This window comes from Onychostoma macrolepis, chromosome 06, assembly GCF_012432095.1.
Source record: "Onychostoma macrolepis isolate SWU-2019 chromosome 06, ASM1243209v1, whole genome shotgun sequence".
NCBI classification, from domain to species: Eukaryota; Metazoa; Chordata; class Actinopteri; order Cypriniformes; family Cyprinidae; genus Onychostoma; species Onychostoma macrolepis.
Window position 1 is genome coordinate 23,925,945 of NC_081160.1, and position 17,592 is coordinate 23,943,536.

Here is a 17,592-nt window from a genome sequence, read left to right on the forward strand (position 1 = left end):
GCATCATGTCTGGTCAACATATCAGGTCGTGAAAGTTCATTATTCAGCAACACAAATTTTTCAAAATAATTCACTTTCTCCTCTAAATGCCTTCATTGCAGACATTCAGCACTAGATGGCAGTCTATCTACTGCTAATGGTTTGTGTTGTGATTGTATACACATGTACAAGGTGTTCACATCTTCCAAACCTTGTAGGTGTGACACATACATCTTAAATTCATTACAAATTGTAAACATGTGTCCTACTTTTCTGCACCCAGATTAATTACACTTTGATGAGAAAATACCCCCAACATACAATGATTTTTGATCTGTTCATTACAGACCTACAGGTGGGTCACGCCTTGACTCATGCCTTGATGTTAGCACATTTACAATTACACAGCTGTTATAGCCACTTCCTGTTGCACACAAAGAGCAAACACCTCTCAATAAAATAGGTCTAGCACCTTCCCTTTAGAGACATAGAAAGGTTAAAGGTCAAATTGTAGCACAGGTCATCCTATTCAAAAGAGTTTTCTCCTTCTCCTGCCCGTTTCTGTTTATATATATTAGTGTGCGACTGTCTGTCTTTTAATAAGAGTGTTAAAAGAGGAATTCCAAGTTTTTATGACCTTAAAACTCAATAAACTTTACACACACTTCAAAACAAGACACACACACACACACACACAGTGAAGAGGTTTAGGTAAAACCTGATGAGGATGTTTATCTTTGTATTTGAATGTGACTGTATGAGAGTGTGTGATTATTTGTAGATTCTATATGGATTTGATTGTGAAATTTCACGCGGCCAGTTACACGCCGAGTGTTTGCATGTGCATGTAGACATATAGGTACAAGTGTGTGTATTTGTGTGTGTTAGGGGGTGGGTGTACTGGTGCATGTCAGACAGCAAAGAGCCGCAGTTATCTAGGAATCTGAGCCAAAAGAGCCTCACAAACAGAAGAGAGCGTGCAGGAGAGCGAGAGGGAGGGATAGAGAAGATCAAATAAAAGAGAAAACCAGGAGAGGACACTCTGACGAGCACATAGTGAGAAAGAAAGACAATGTGAAGGACTTGATAGACTGCAGATGATACTGATCTGAACACAGGAGTGTGGCTAGAGAAAATCCTATTTAAGATAAGTAGTATAAAGTAGATACCGGTAGAGTAGAGAGAAAAAAACAGACAGGGAACAGGTGCATAATATCTCTTTGGACTCGTGTTACGGCCTGAGCAGCATGTGTGTGCGAGTTGTGCCCTTGCTTTTGCTAGGAGCGTACATGATGTCTGTCTGTGTGCTGTGTCAGAGGGACATCCTGGTGGCCGGGCCACCCAACGGCAGATGTGAGGGGAGCTGCAGTGCAACAGCATCACCCCCTAAAGTACATCACCCTCACTCTCAGGACTCGCGAATTAGAAAGACTCCAGAGAACCGCAAAACAGCACAGGTAAGCATTACCTAAACATGATCCTTGGTGACAGATCTCAGAGCGTATTACTGGAAACAAATATCTTTAAGTAACATTTTAACAGAACAATTTTAAACATTTAAGATTTATTCATCTTAATGGTAAATGTTTACATTATTCATTTTCATGTTTACATTCAGTATTATTCATTTTTACTTTATATATATATATTTTTTATTATTAATATTAGTTGAATTAAAAAAAAAAAAAAAAAAAAAAAAAAAATATATATATATGTTTTCATATGTTGGTACTATACCAATAACAAGACTTTACCAATACCAAGACTTTTGTGGATGTGTGTAGTAGTGTAAAATATATATTAGTATATTTTATCCATTCCTGTCTTCATTATTTGCCTGTTAATAATTAATACTGGTTTCAATAGCACACATTCTTAAATATTTTGCATTTAAGACAGCTATGTAAGTACAAAAGTACATACTAAGTACTAAGTAGTCATATAATTTATGGGGTTTCTTGAAACAAACATGTAAATTATGAAGCATATATTTTGTATGTCAGCTTTTCTATCGTGTGTAAGAGTGCTGGACTATTACAACTTTTTAGTTACCTTGGTTTTTTTTGTTTGTTTGTTTGTTTGCCTGACACTAAGTTAAAGTGTTAGAATATGGAGAATCTGTATACAATGTCAAGTATGGTGAGATGCAAGATGCATGTTCTTTGTGCTTTTGTCTGTGTATGTTTATATGTGTCCTGCAGGTGTCTGACACATCTGAACATCTCATCCAGCTTCAGCGCTGTATGCTGCAACATGAATCAGTGGTTGTGAGTCAGGGAGACAGGTCTGACTCACTGGTAGCTTTTCTGGCTCTTATGGCGGCGGTGCTGACAGAATGTGACCTCCACTGCCATAGTCAGAGACTCAGAGAGATGGCCACCAGACTCGGTCATTATATTCCACAACATATAACTCTTACATTTCCTTCTTAAATGAAACAACATGCCTAGATAAAGCATATTAATGTGTGCAGTTAATAAAGCATATTAACTACCCTTGCCTTTCATAATTTATTCTTTCATTCCTGCTGTTCTCTCAATTAAGTTAACACCTAATTTACACTCAGCAAACAGTGGTGTTCTTAGGAATGCAAGAAAACTGACCCTTGACAGCCCCAATCTGACCCTCTCATTACCTTTCTCTAACCTTTGTATAACCTCACAACAAACTCTAACCATCCTGAAATAGCCAACTAGCAAATAATCAAATAATTTATTATTTAAAAACACTCTAAAAATGTAAACGTAAAAATGTTTTGCATCAGATACATTCCCTTTTCTATGTATTATCCGTAGAAACACTTAAAGATTTTATTTGATTCTTTGAATGATATTGCTTTGTATTTGACAGGGAATCACAGAGGGAGTTTTAAATCATAAATCATTTCCTTTTATGTCCTACAGAGGCATTATATTCATTTGGGAATATTAGCAATAGTCATTATAATTGCGTTTTTATAAGATGGTTTGTGCTAGAATTCTGTAAGAACATTTCCATTCTCATTTATTTGGATTGGCTCCAAATCATGATAGGAAATCTAATAGGAATCCTGTAGAAAATAATGCATTCCTTTAGAATTTTTAGACTAAGGGAGTTTCTCTTTCTGTCATAGAAAGTGTGGTGGGCAAAAATGGTGAGAAAGACTTGCTGCTGTTGCTGAAGAGTATCACAGATTCTAAACCTAATGGCCTCAAACCAAGGACTCCTACAGGTGAGCTACACACACACACACACACACACACACACACACACACACACACACACACACACACACACACACACACACACACACACACACACACAGTCCAGCAGACTACAAGGACATTTATTGCACAAATGTTCACAGATGTTTTGTTTGGGTCTATACGGCAGTGCCTCCCTCTGCAGGGCTTTACCCTCAAGACTGTCATGAGATCTACCAATTAGGAATCAAAGAGAATGGAATCTACACCATACAACCAGATCCGAAGCGGCCAGCGCTAGAGGTACAAACATTAAATGCAGAGAAAGTGTACAGTGTACTATTGTTTTAAAAACTTGAACCAAACAAACATTCCTGTATATAACATAGTAGATCATCATCCCAGGGAATGCATTAATTGATAAATATTATAAATGGCATAAATTGTCTGCCAAATACATAAATGTAAATGTTGTGAAGTACATTCCACTTGGATTGATATTTACAACTTAATACATGTCCAGTGTGACTTAAAGGGATAGTTCACTCAAAAATTCTAATTCAAAATTAAAATCTTCATGCTATCATTTACAAACCTATGCGAGTATGCATTTCTTTTTGAGGAATACAAAAGATTTTGAAGATCACTGGTTTGATCACCCGGCATCATCAAAGGGTGATTATCGCCAACTAAAACTATTAAAACATTTTTGCTGATTGAAATAAAACTGAAATAAAATAAAATAAAAACTTTTTTCAGTTCAGTACAAATTTACTAAAAATTACTAACTGGAAACGAAGACTAAAACTGAAATAAAAATAAATTACACCTAAATAGTAAATTACAAAAGCACAAACAAAATTACTAAAAACATTAACTAAAATTAAATGAAAACTGAAAGTATGAAAATAAAAGTTATAAAGTCAATTCAAAGTACCCCCACGGAAACATTTTTAAGCTATTCTGTGTTCCAAAAAACACAAGCATGCAGACTGGGAGGATGATGACAGAATTTTTTAAAAGTTCAGATAGTTTTGGAGGCAACTCTAGGCCTATATGTGTGTTTTCTTTATAACTTGTCTGTTCCAGGCCATGTGTGACATGGTTTCAGCTGGTGGGGGATGGACGGTGTTCCAGCACCGGTTTGATGGACAAACTGATTTTAACCGGACCTGGCAGGAGTATCGTGATGGATTCGGCTCCCCGCAGACAGAGCACTGGTTAGGGAATGCAGTTCTTTACGCACTAACCGCAAGTGGGCACCACACGCTTCGCATCACTCTCCAAGACTGGCACGAGCAGACACGTCATGCAAACTATAACAACTTTAAAGTGGCAGGAGAAAACCAGAGGTATATGCACACATAGACATTCTAGTTTCTATTGTAAGACTAGTGTCAAAGCAGAGTTTCAATAAACCATGAAATAGTTAAGTTTCTTATCATGACGCATGTATGTTCTTCTCTCCATAAGGTTCCGCCTAACTGCTCGAGATTATCATGGTGATGCTGGCAATGCATTCAGTTACAGCAAACAGTACAATCACGATGGCAGAGCTTTCAGTACATATGACCGGGATCATGATCGGTACACTGCTGGTAACTGTGCCCGTTATTATGGTGCAGGCTGGTGGTTTGATTCCTGTTTGGCTGCTAACCTCAATGGACGCTACTATCACGGGCGTTACACCGGCATCACGGATGGCATCTACTGGGGCACCTGGTATATCCTGACTGACTATCGCACAGGGGAACGATACTCATTCAAGAGTGTTGAAATGAAAACTAGACCAAGGCGAAGCTAAGGAAAATGTTGATATGTAATCGTACCATTATATTGAACTTTTAGATAATTGTAATTGATAATATGAGAACACATTTATAAACATTTGTTTTTGAAAAATGTCAAATGTCATTTTAAAGAAACTCTTTTACTCAGTGTATATTACAGTTAGTTACAGTTGTTTTTTGAGACGCAAATAAACTATCAAACACTATTTGTGCTGCAAATACAGGAATTGTTTTTTTTTTTTTAAACAAGGTCTTTATTCAGAAGTCAAAAATTTATTTTTTTAAATGCATGTTATTGAACTTGCTGTGATCAATTCATATGTGCATATGTTTCTTTTCTTAATATCGTAATTCTCAATCAAAATGTTCTGAAAATGACTCAAACTGTTCAAAACAACTGAATATTTTAGTGAAATGACAGGTGACATATGCGATCATTCTCCAATCATTTAGTCTGCAAGCTCGGCATCAGCCAACATGCCTCCATCCAATCACTTGTGAATAGAACTAAGACACTGCCTTACATTTTTCCTTTTTTGATAATCCCTTTTCTCAAATATGTCATAATACAGAAAAAGATCTGATGCTACTTTCTTTTATTGTTAAGTGTATTAAACAACTCTATAGAATACTTCCCTCAAATTTTTCTTTTGCCAAATCTATATAATGACCAATATTCTATATACTGCGCAAATTTTAAGCCTTCACTTCAGGGTCCTGATCACTCCATCAGTGTTTCTTCTGCGATAATGACTGGCTGACTGCATTTTATCCTCATAGCTAAAATCATCTATAATGTAGAAAGGTCAAAGTTCAACAGGTCTAAGGTGGCCCTTGTGGATGTGCTGCACTTACAGTGAAATAAAATCCAAAATTATGCACAGAAAAGTTCTCACTCATCATCTGAAATAAACATAAATAGGTATCATATGGCTGATCGAAGGCCTTGGTTTATGCTCAGCTCATTTCTACCCATACACTTTCTCTGTTCAGTCTCCAGGTGAACGGCTGCCGTACCAAAACTATCCTGCCACTGACACATTCTAAGCCATAAATCCTTATCACATCTTTGACTATAAAGGATAACAGTAAACTGTGGACAGATTGGGTTTGGGGTGAAAAAAGCTAAGAGTTTCTTGTAAGCCACTGCGGTCACAGTGTTGAGATTTCAGTGCGATGGCATCATAGGTTACAAAATATACACAAACAAACTCACATGCACATGGCATTAATAAGACACACCTCTGATCCCTGATGCCTGAAAGACAGAAAGTGTGTGTGTTATAGAGGGCGAACAGTGGAAGTGTGAATCTGTTGAATCTGCTCCTTTTAGCCATATTCACAAAGAGCTGCCAGTCTGTTCAACACGTTCTCTGTATCTATTAATACCCTTTTGCCTATGATCTGCTGACTACCAACCAAATATGATATTTCACATACACTCACTAACATACACATTCAAACAGACAGTCTTGCTGCAGCACACTGCAGTTTAAAGATAGTTTTCATGCATACAGTTGGATGAGTTTTGTCAGGCCTGTGACTACAGAACACAGAGAACATGGGACATCAGAAAATTATTCTGCACAGGGGTTTGGGGATATTTTTTGCTCTCAACAGTCTGTCTATCTTATAAGTAGAAATATAGCTTTATATTGACATATTTTTAAGTATGTACAGACAATGAGGATTTGATGCTCTCCCACAAATGCGGATGGCATTGGTACAGGCCTCTTTGTGGACATTCAGTCCATCATATGTCACCTGGTTTGTTTGGCTGGCAAATGAATCAAGTGGATCAAAATCAGAACAAATAAACACAGTTACTCTCAATGAAGGCTTCTCTGCTCTTCTCGTTTCCACCATCAAGATCACTATGGTGAAGCACAAGCCAGCTCGGCTGTTACCACAGTATCCTGGCTGAGTGCCTGGCTGGTATGATAAGGAGATAAAAGGAGTGATGGGGAGAGAGATAAAGGGAGAGGGAGAGGGGGAACTAACAGTCTGCAGGCACCCAGTCCGGAAACCCAAAGCGGGCAACAGTTACCAAGCACATCCCCTTAAAGCTGAAAACACTCATGCACGCATACACTTACTCTCTTACCACACATTTTTGCATACTGCACATAGTGGAGAAAAGCTTGTGTACATTTGTCCCCAAGGAACTTTCAACATCTAGATATACGTTTCAGAAGCAGACCGTGCTAAAGTTGAAAAGCCACTTAATGTGATGTAATCATTGATATATTGTATTTTCATCATCTAAATAAGATGACATACATCTGTATTTGTCACTATTCAAGCTAATCAAGCAGGTTAATTGGAAAACAGGGCCTGAAGTAATCGGGAGGCTGCGTGTTGAGCATGTTATCTTGGTTCAATTGAAGCTCTATGGTTCAGAAAGGTAAAAATGGCCAGAAGATGGCAGCTTTGAGTTAAAAATGACTGAAAATCTGATCTACAGACCTTTTGTTTTGATTGAAGCATGCTAAAGGTGCTCAGTGCCATCTCAGTAGATTCTTAACAGAAGTCCATTATAACTAAACATAATGGGGACAGGGGAACAACTGCTAATCATCACTTCTTCTTTTTTTTAGCTTACTCTTTTCTTTCATATTAGTTTTGTCCTACTGCCATGCACTCACACAACCAAAACACACTAATACATTTATTTAATATAGCACTACACTAAAACATAGCAGTGACTTTGCTTGTGATCTTGTGAACTGTCACTTTAAAATTTTTAGAAATCTAATTTAAACAGAGAGGCCTATTTTCATACTGATTTAAAGGTATAAACATTAATTTGAATGTCAGAATAAAGTTGTAATGTCACATCAGTTTTGAAATATCTAATAACTTGCTCTTGAGCACATGATATGAACAGAAAACTCCATGCTAGGGCTTCCCTGCTATGAATAAAAAAAATGCTGGAATCTAGCATTGGCTAATTCACCTTCATTGGGCCTTTAAGGCGAACTACTAACTTACTAGCATCACAAAATACACCTGACTCCATCTCTAAAAGATTTTATACAGGCGTACATTCTTAGCATATTCACAATTAATAATTTAAGATCGAAGTACGGTGATTTTGAAAGTATCCTGGCTCAAATCTGAAGCATCAGCTCTAATATGTGTGTGATGCTGCTCTGGTAGTTTTGTGCACAAAGTGGATTAAAGACGAAAAGTTTGTGTGTGACATGAAATTAATTGGTTGCTGTGCACATAATTAATGTTACATGTGAGTATAGGCAAGTGTCCGTTACAGCACCTGTCCATCTGTCTGAAGAGGGATGTGCATGTGTATGTCACACAGATTGCGGTGCACCAGCGCTCCGTTTCATACCGGAATTCAGCCAGCAGCCCTGTATCCTGATGTGGTGAAAACCAGGCCTGCAAGGCATTCTGGGTATGGGAGGGGGAAAGGGTTATTCACACTACAGCATCTTCACACACACATTCACTATCATTCACAAACAGATGAACAAAATGTATACACACACACTAAAGTCCTTATGATTTCCACATTATCCAATTCAGGACAAAAGTATGGTTTCAGATCACAATCTTGTCAAAGAAGTAAATATCATAATGAAAAAAATGTATCTATTTCATAATTAAAGTCCTTAAATAACCGTAATCTGATTATATGTGTGTAAATCTGGTTTATTAAAAGATCTGTCTAATACTAATATTATTTCTTTACAGAAAAAAAATAAATAAATAGATAATGCAGATGTGATTTGTAAAACAAAAACTAAAAAAACAATTGACATACAGGTCTGTCCTTAAAAACCAAAACACTCATAGTCTCAGTGTAAGTAAAATCAAGGCTTGTAATGACTGTGGATATACATTGTGGGCAGTTTAACATTCCTTTCTGGTCATTTGCCTGAGAAAGGGAAAAGATGACTGACAGATTGTTACTGCAGTATGCTGTTAATACTGCCTTCCTGATACTCTTTTGCGGAGGAAATGAACAGGCAATTAAGGGATCATGGGCTACATTGTTTAGCTTACACTGTCAAGGGGAGAGAGAGAAAGTGAGAGTGAGAGGAGGGCGGAGAGAATAAGAGAGAGTTTCAGGTTAAAAAGTTTATCATGCAGGTTTTATGAAATCTTAAGATTTGTTAAAACTGCTCCATCAGATGCAGAAGGAACACAACAAAAGACTGCACAATGAAGCACTTGGTCATCCTAGTGGGCTGACTCCATAATATACAAATGGAAACTGGAAATTATTCAGTGCGATTACTTAAAATCTGAGGCATGAGAGGAAGGATTGTTTTCTTTACAGAAAACATCCAAACCAAATTGTAAAACGGAATTTATGTGATAAACTTAGTTGTTTCAGTCACTTTTTGATCACAGTGCAATAAATACATAAGAACGAAAGTATCATTGAATGTCTGGTTTATGTTACATGACAGAACTAACAAACATCTAAATCAGCCGTTTCTTTCATTTAGTTTAATCTTTAACCAAATACATAACATAAATATTTAGCACACCACTTCATTTACAGATCGATGCTTCATTTACATTTACATTTACGTGCCAAATGACTGCAGTTGTCTAATTTTGAATGGCAATGACAGGCGCTTTGAAGGAATGCCATCTCTCTCTCTCTCTCATTCACCCTGCCTGACTCACTTTCCCTCTCTCTATCTCATCAAAGTGATGGAAAGATCTTATGAGAGTCAGGGTTGGTGGTCAGCGGTTTCGTGTTGTCATTGACCGCGCACGAGACGTATCTGCCGAGACAGACAATACGCGCGCACTGGCCAGAAACTTATTCCCTGAATTATTAAAGATCAGGAGAAGTCGACGGAGGACGTTGCATTGCATTGCTTCGTAGAGGGAAAAAAGAATACTCAACTCACCTCACATCAGTTCCGATATAATAAACTCCGATTTAATGTTCTTAAGAATTGCAACCAATTTCAATGGCAACACAATACGGTCTCTATTATTTTATATATAGTTTTCAGAGAATTAATATAAATGTAGGCCTAAATATCAATTTTATATAAATATGATAAATGTGTGCAAATTATTTGTATGTTTTTTTTTTTCTTAATGTAAACTTTAAGTGTTACCAATTAGTGGCTTATAATCCATTCGCGGGAAGCTACAGGATGCTGCTGTGTGAAATGTGCAATAACTAGGCTACTAGCAGCGCAAGGAATGGATAAAGAGACGCGTGGGGTAAATTGGAGTTTCAGGTGTCAAGCTGGGAAAAAAAAGGCGAACTCTAATTGGCTAGAAAATCATTTATGCTGAAGGGAGGAGTCCGCCCTCGGCCTCTGCCTCATATACAACTCTTTTGCACACTGGTTTTTGACTAGTCGCTAGTGTGACTATACCTGTGGCGATCATCCTTATCCTCACAGGCACGAGTAAGTACTTTTTGAGCCGTAGACGCGTTATGGAGTGACGAGATAAGAAGGTCGGTTACTCTTCTTGGACTATTTTTTCAACCTCTGCTTTTCTTCCAACGCACAGGATTTGGCGTCGAACATTATCTGAGGATCTACCTCAGTGGGTAATCAACTGTGGTGGCATTTTTGTGACCTTTGCACGCGCGACAGACGCGCGAACTCCTGATAGGCTATTATATTATATAGTCATTTAGGCTTACGCACTCATAGGCGTACTTAATTAGGCTTATATTTAAGACATTCAAGAAAACAACACTTTGGAAAAAAATATACTCGCTGGATGAACTTGGAATAACGTTTTTGTAAAAAAAGGTTAAGTTTTTTTTTTTCATCGCTCACGAAAACTTGCATCCCTGTCCTACGGGAGAGCATCTTGATGGAGCTCCCCGCGGAGCCCCGGTGGATGATGCATGCCCATCATTCAGCCTTAATGGGTACTTCAGGCTCAGTGTCTCCGCACGCTGGTTTAGGACATCATTCGGGATATGTGGAGCCAGGTGCCCCATTATTACCACCAGACGAGGTGGATGTATTTCTCAGTCATTTGGACTCTCAAGGAAACCCCTATTATCACACACACGGGTCCCACTCTCATACTCGTGCACGAATGTCTTACAGTCAAACGCATGGTGAGTAGGCCTGGAACTCTGTCATTTTTTTTTTCTTAATTACAATTATTCGTTTTTTATTGTCAGTGTAACGGCACAATTTTGAGATCGAAGGATATGCTTTCTTACTGCATCACTTTTTTCTCTCTCTCTCTCTCTCTTTCTAATAAGATCCATGCTTTAGATGCTTCTGTCCTGCTTTTATATTGTATTCCAATAGAAAATTACTTTTGTTATTATTATTAAATAATGTTATAGTGGTGTAGGCTAATTCTGGGATATCAGTTTCAATGAACACAAAGCTCGAATTCAGTTTGACGACTCTTAATAAACTGGATTAGAGTATTTAAGAAGCCTAAGTGTATTTAAAAATACTGTTACATTTAAATGTGATAGTCTATATAATAGGCTATATTAACAGACTAAGCTGTTAGATTAGGCTATATTAATGTCTATTTAACGAATGTATAAATTTGAGCAGTAGGCCTATTTAAGAAATGAAAACCATGACACGAATCAAATTCGTTTCGCGGAAATTAAAATAACATCTGACATCGAGGAAAATAATTATGATGGTTCCGAATATTTTGAGATATTAATTCTAATTCCAATTGATCGTAATCGCTTCGCTTTTCCAATCTGGCCTCCCACAACAAGTTTTAATTTGTCAATCACTTTTGATTGTTGCGATTTTAAGTTCCCGCATTTGGATTGCGTAATAGCCTACCTACTTTTTAACTAGGGTTTTTTACAGTGGATTAAAAATTAGAATCGAACTGACTTAACTATGCACGTGTATATATTTTTCCTCTCCTTTTGGCAGCACGGCTTACGGGTGGCTCAATGTGTCGACCTCACCTTATCCACACTCAAGGTCTCTCTATACTGGACAACAGCAAATCGACTTTTTCGGCGGCGCAGCACCACAGCACATGGACCGTCAGCCACCTGGGCAAAGCGGTTCTGCATTCAGCAGGCTCCGACAACGCAAACGCCCTGTACACCGGCACCGGTACACCTGGCCCAGCTGCGATGCCTTGCCTGTCCATGACTCAACACTGCAGCCCTCAGCTCTACTGCCTGCCCCCTACTCCACCCAAAGATGCGTCCCCCGACCCTGCTTGTGCTTCTGTGAGGGACACTGGGAATTACCATCTCCATCTTGTCGACGGGATGAAGATGGAGTGCTCCAGTCCAATCCGTGGCAATCTGGCACAAACTACAACTATACCTTCATATTCTGATTACGCTTTATCTGGAGCGCATGAGTACCCAGGCAGTGTGTTTCACTCCAGAGGTCTGCTCGGGAGCAGCGCGAGCAACATGACGTCAAAATGCAAAAACAAAAGCCGCGCTTTCTCAGGTAAAGTTCAGAGTTCATAGTTCAAATTAACAGTGGAATTTACAAGAGATTAATTTTCTAACTTTAAACACAGTGTTAATGTAATAGTATAATTTCGGTACCGAATGAACATGTTCTATTTTATAATAATTTTATGGAGCAGTATACTCTTTGGTATTGCTATATAAATTATAAATACATGGACACTGCAATGTGTTGCAGTAGGTGCAACCAGATGCATCTTTGTTGCAGTTTGTGCATCTGGATTGAAATAAAGGAAAAGTACTTTATTAGAATAATAGCTAAATACAGTTGGCATGTACAATATTAATTTCTAAAAATATTCTGTAGCTATAAGTAATCTGAGCAAATAGATTACAGATTCTTTTTTACATTTAAGAACATATATGCAGAACCAATTTTAATTAGTTTTATTTCTGCTTTTTGGCACCATAGTAATAATTCGACAAAAACATAATTTGCATTATTATAATTTTTTTATTAAAATGGCATAAATAATAATAATAATAATAATTATATAAGTATATAATAAGTAAGTATAATATAACAAGTATATATATATATATATATATATATAAGTACATTTAGGGCTGTTTTGGCCATGACAAGGAATGGCTGTAATGTAAAAAAAAAGTTATAAATGAATTTTAATTAATGTGGTCAGTGTATTAAAGTCAGTTGTTTTACCTTTTGAATACAGTTGCTTCCTGTTGGGTGTTATTCATTAGATACCCACCAAATGAGGGCACTTATCGGTAGACCCGATTGGAAGGACCGATATCCCAAAAGTATAAAAGTGTGAATAACTGTATAACAAATTGGTTGTCTATCTCTACATATAATAAATAATGTCAGCATGAATAAGTTTTTGTGCATAATTTGTGCCTGAAGGGCGTGAATGTGTGAACTGTGGAGCTACATCAACTCCTCTGTGGCGGAGAGATGGAACAGGTCATTATCTCTGTAATGCATGTGGACTCTATCACAAGATGAACGGCCAGAACCGACCACTCATTAGACCTAAGCGCCGACTGGTAAGTGCCACACACATACACACCTCCACATAAACACGGTTCACCTTTGAGTTTAGAATCTTTCTGAGAACACACATTGTATAATGAAGAAATCATTTTTTAAGTCATTGCCTAAATGTTAATGAAAAATAAAACAACTGATGTATGTGGAACTCCATACAGTATTAACATTTCAGGAAAAACTGTCATATGTTGTAGTGTTTCATTTTCTGTAATATTGTGTCCATTTAATGCACTGCAGAGAATGTGCACAGACCAAGCGAGAAGGAGAGAAAAAGAGTGAAAGGCATTAGTCTCGGTGTGTGTAATGGACCACTGAGTTTCCATTGCCCTATTGACAGATTTAAATAGCAAGTAATGAATCAGAATTCAGTGTAAATTTGACCAGAAATCAGATCCTTCTTGTATTCCTGGCAGGCATATCATTTTACCTTATTTTGTGTGTTCCATGGTTGTAATGTTAGAAATTCCTGTCCCCCAAATATATGTGTATGCTGAAGAATTTCATGATTTTAAATATAAGCTGAAAAATGACACTGTTCGACTGTTGGTGATTTCACATTCATGAAAGTCCAGTATAATTGTTAATCACAGAGCAGCTGCAGAACTGCCGTCACTGAAGGGAAACTTAATAAATCAGCTTGAAAGTGACTGTGTCTTTGTATTTTGTGTGACCCTCCATTTAGAGCGTATTAGCTGTAAATTAGGCTGACTAGCTTCGGGTCTTATTCTTTAGTCAGTGTGTGACGAGCGCTTCTGCATCAGCTACAGGTCGTATATTTGAAGAGCGCCTGCAGAGACAGCTCGGTCCATTTGTTTCCTTGGCAGGATGTCTGCCCGGTACCGATAACTTTGTGAGACCCAAAAACGCTTCCTTTTGCGGTTGTTTTCTTGCTGTATTTTCTTTTGGCATGTGGAGAATCTACAATTTCTGTGTAATTATGTGAATTTATGGCATTTAAGTTTGTACTTCTGTTTGACATGAGAGTTTGAGAGTCAGGTTAAAGTTAAGATTCTGAAGTCAGCATCATCCTGTTTATTTATTAATTTCTTTATTTTTCATTTTAGTATGTTTTAGTAGTATTTTCTTGCCAATTAAAAATAATATTTTTTATCATACTTAAGCAATGCACATATACTCTTCTCTTACTTTATAAGACAAAGCTCCATTCAGTTTGTTAAAATGGCTCATAGAGTGTTGAGAAAGGAATATTGTAAAGACAGACCAATACGAATATCTTAAGATGCCATTGTATTGGTTTGTCAGTTGTGTCAGTAACATTAATGTAATGTTGTCACAATTATAAAGGAACATTTGTGTATCTCTGTTGGCCAGCCTACGTTCAAAAGAAAAGGACAGAGCACTATGCTCTTCTACATTTTCTGACATTCCACACAGGATTTGGACCAGCAGTTTTCATATCATTGTTATAGGGTCTAACTGTGCTCCATTCATCAGTCTTTCAGTATGTTTATAACGTTTATAATGTGTTATAAGATACTCTGCACAGGAGAAAATCATACATTTATTAAATAATTGAATTAATACCCTTATATGTATATATATATATATATATATATATATATATATATATATATATATATATATATATATATATATATATATATATATATATATATATATATTTTATTTTTTTTTTTTTGAATGACTTATGCAAATCCTAAATGTTATTTTATAATATATGTATAATTTCACAGTCAGAAAACTTTTTAAATTTATATTTGATTTACTGGACAAATATAAATATAATCATTTACGGCATCTGAACGGCCATTTCAACTTTAATATCAGAGCGACCAAATTTTGCATAGCTTCAGGCTTTGCTAATAGGAGAATTTATTTATTTATTTTTTGTCTTTCCTGTTCAACTATATTTTTATTCACAAGCTTTATTTTTTCCTCATTGCTCAATTACTTCCCATGAACCAGGTGTTTTTAGATTTCTTTTTATGTTTTTTTTTTTTTTTTTTTTATGTTGTAGTCAGCATCTAGACGAGCAGGCACCTGTTGTGCCAACTGCCAGACTGGGACCACTACACTTTGGAGACGTAATGCCAATGGAGAACCCGTCTGTAATGCTTGTGGCCTATACTACAAACTACACAATGTGAGTAAATGTGTGTCTAGCCTTATACCATAACACGTTGTATATACAGACTACAACCAAAATGAATCGCAGAATCACATTTCTGCTTGCATATATATTGAATTTCCACTTGTAAGGGTTTATACAGTATCTATTATTTGCATTAAATAATGATCTAGTTTGCACCTAAAATGGATTCCTTTTAATGTTGAATATGCTTGCAGTCCATTTTTAAAACATTAAACAGCATAATTATTGTATAAATGGTTTATAGTGTGTATATCTGTGTTTGCGAATTCAGGTGAACCGTCCACTTACTATGAAGAAAGATGGGATCCAGACACGCAATAGAAAAATGTCAGGCAAACCTAAGAAGAGAAGAGGAGAACACTTTCAGCAATTTGGCAGTTGTGTGCATGAGAAACAATCGACCTTCAGCCACATGGCCAACATGCCCCACCCCTTCAATATGACCCAACCAATCCAATTACATCCTGCATTCAGTCACAGCAGCTTAGTCACTGCTATAGGCTGAGAGACACTTGTAGAAGATACCATACTTAATAAACACATTAACTGCATTTTTCAGTTTTAATATTCAGGTCAAGGACATTTTATTAATGTTTCAGACTTGGGTTCAAATGTTCATTATGCAAATCTCAAAATTCTATTCATTCTTGATTTAAAGGTTGCACTTTATATTGTGGATTTCTGAAATGTGATTTAAACCAACCCAGAATCCAACTGTCTGTAGTACACCAAGAGTTTAATTAATTTGCCAGCTTTTCATTAATAATAAATATCCCCTATTTATTCAAATATAATCACAAGTAGAAAAACGTTTGTCTGTTTATGTCATCTATAGCATTGCACTGTATCTTATGTAACTGTGAAGTATGAAGGAGAAGCCCTGCATTTTAAAAGTCATAATATAAACCAAATATTTAGGACTCTCCCTAAACCATTTGTAATTATATAACTATTTCTTTAATTTATTTTTTATTTGTTCTTATTTGCAAGCTTTATATATAAACTAGTATCAACATCAGTAGTATCAATTCATATTTTCTGTACACACATGCATTAATACATGTAACACTCAAAACACTTTTCTTTTTTTACTGTGTACTCATTTAAAATTTTTGTTAATAAATGATTTAAACACAGCATTTTTTTATGCGAGTTCTTGCCTTATTTGTAAAAACATTATCAAATTTAGATGCTACAAACAATCCAAAAGACAAGTGTGGCCATAAACTCCTGTTCGCTTGCAAACACTTATCAGCATGCTGACTGGACTCAAACAGTGAGTGAAGAGCAGGCCTCTAGAGAGACCAGAGGAAATGGAGAGATGAGATAAAGAAGAAAGAGCAGAGAAAGTCTTCAGGGTTTGTTTTTAGGAGACCTGGAAAAGACCAGCCATCATTACTATCCCTGCTACTTTATCAGTAGTACATTGTGTCTGGTGCTTAGATTCCAATATGATACAAAAGTGTGTGCAGCTTGCCAATAGCTCAGGTGTCTTGTTTGAAATCACTTCCCTAAACTGTAATTCAGGAAATCATTGTAAATAGTGGATTATTTAAAAGAAATGTAAATCCACATGACTGGGATGGTGCAATACAAAGACATGACCAGAAGCTACATGGCTTGATTGTATGAACTACTGTACCGTAATATAAAACAAGACCAGTGAAGCACAAATAAATTATTTTGACAATGCATTGCATTGCCATTTTAGGAATAAAAAATATTTTAAAATACATTAAAATAGAAAACTAAAATTGTACAATATTTTGATCAAATAAATGCAACCTGTTTTTTTAAAAAAAAGAGACGACCTTCAAAATAATCTTACCAACCCTAAATCTTTGAACACTAGTGTATATACAGCATATTTTTACTGCATATATATTGTTAACAACATATGCATACTATGTTTGTACAATCTAACCTAACAGATAGCTGTTTGCAAACATTCGGTCTGAAAACTGGGACACAACAGAACCCTCCCATATAACAGGCCAGCCTGCATTCAACCCCTTTCAGTCCGTCTTTTCTTTTCTTCTCCTAATCTTTTTGTA

General features: G+C 36.5%; 3 protein-coding genes across 4 annotated transcripts in view; 2 read left to right on the top strand and 1 right to left on the bottom strand.

The window, feature by feature from the left end:
• Positions 1–5,147, top strand: part of si:ch211-157b11.8 (fibroleukin) — a 28,626-nt gene extending 23,479 nt beyond the window's left edge. The window contains exons 3-8 of the mRNA XM_058778482.1: positions 1,296–1,436; positions 2,181–2,367; positions 3,092–3,190; positions 3,352–3,464; positions 4,251–4,513; positions 4,635–5,147. Of these exons, the coding sequence (XP_058634465.1) occupies positions 1,296–1,436; positions 2,181–2,367; positions 3,092–3,190; positions 3,352–3,464; positions 4,251–4,513; positions 4,635–4,965 (1,134 nt within the window). The 3' untranslated portion in view covers positions 4,966–5,147. The remainder of the gene's footprint in view (positions 1–1,295; positions 1,437–2,180; positions 2,368–3,091; positions 3,191–3,351; positions 3,465–4,250; positions 4,514–4,634) is intronic.
• arpc4 (actin related protein 2/3 complex, subunit 4) overlaps positions 1–17,592 on the bottom strand; it is a 29,975-nt gene that overhangs the window by 7,963 nt on the left and 4,420 nt on the right. Inside the window, exons 2-3 of the mRNA XM_058778497.1 lie at positions 15,827–15,876; positions 8,226–8,359 (exon numbers count right to left, since the gene is read on the bottom strand). Coding sequence (XP_058634480.1) covers positions 8,226–8,255 — 30 coding nt within the window. The 5' untranslated portion in view covers positions 8,256–8,359; positions 15,827–15,876. The remainder of the gene's footprint in view (positions 1–8,225; positions 8,360–15,826; positions 15,877–17,592) is intronic.
• gata2b (GATA binding protein 2b) lies at positions 10,213–16,624 on the top strand. 2 transcript variants are annotated; one of them, XM_058778481.1, is made up of 6 exons: positions 10,261–10,353; positions 10,460–11,024; positions 11,827–12,366; positions 13,258–13,400; positions 15,404–15,529; positions 15,810–16,624. In XM_058778481.1, the coding sequence occupies exons 2-6, from the start codon at positions 10,772–10,774 to the stop codon at positions 16,041–16,043; spliced, it is 1,296 nt and encodes a 431-aa protein (XP_058634464.1). In that variant the 5' UTR covers positions 10,261–10,353; positions 10,460–10,771; the 3' UTR covers positions 16,044–16,624. The 2 variants fall into 2 exon arrangements, with proteins under 2 accessions (XP_058634463.1, XP_058634464.1); XM_058778480.1 differs by having other exon boundaries at positions 10,213–11,024.

Coding starts and splice junctions, on each gene's coding strand:
- gata2b (XM_058778480.1), top strand. CDS start 10,772: ATGGAGCTCCCCGCGGAGCCCCGGTGGATGATGCATGCCCATCATTCA. Junction 11,025..11,826: donor GTCTTACAGTCAAACGCATG/GTGAGTAGGCCT, acceptor TCCTTTTGGCAG/CACGGCTTACGGGTGGCTCA. Junction 15,530..15,809: donor TATACTACAAACTACACAAT/GTGAGTAAATGT, acceptor TTGCGAATTCAG/GTGAACCGTCCACTTACTAT.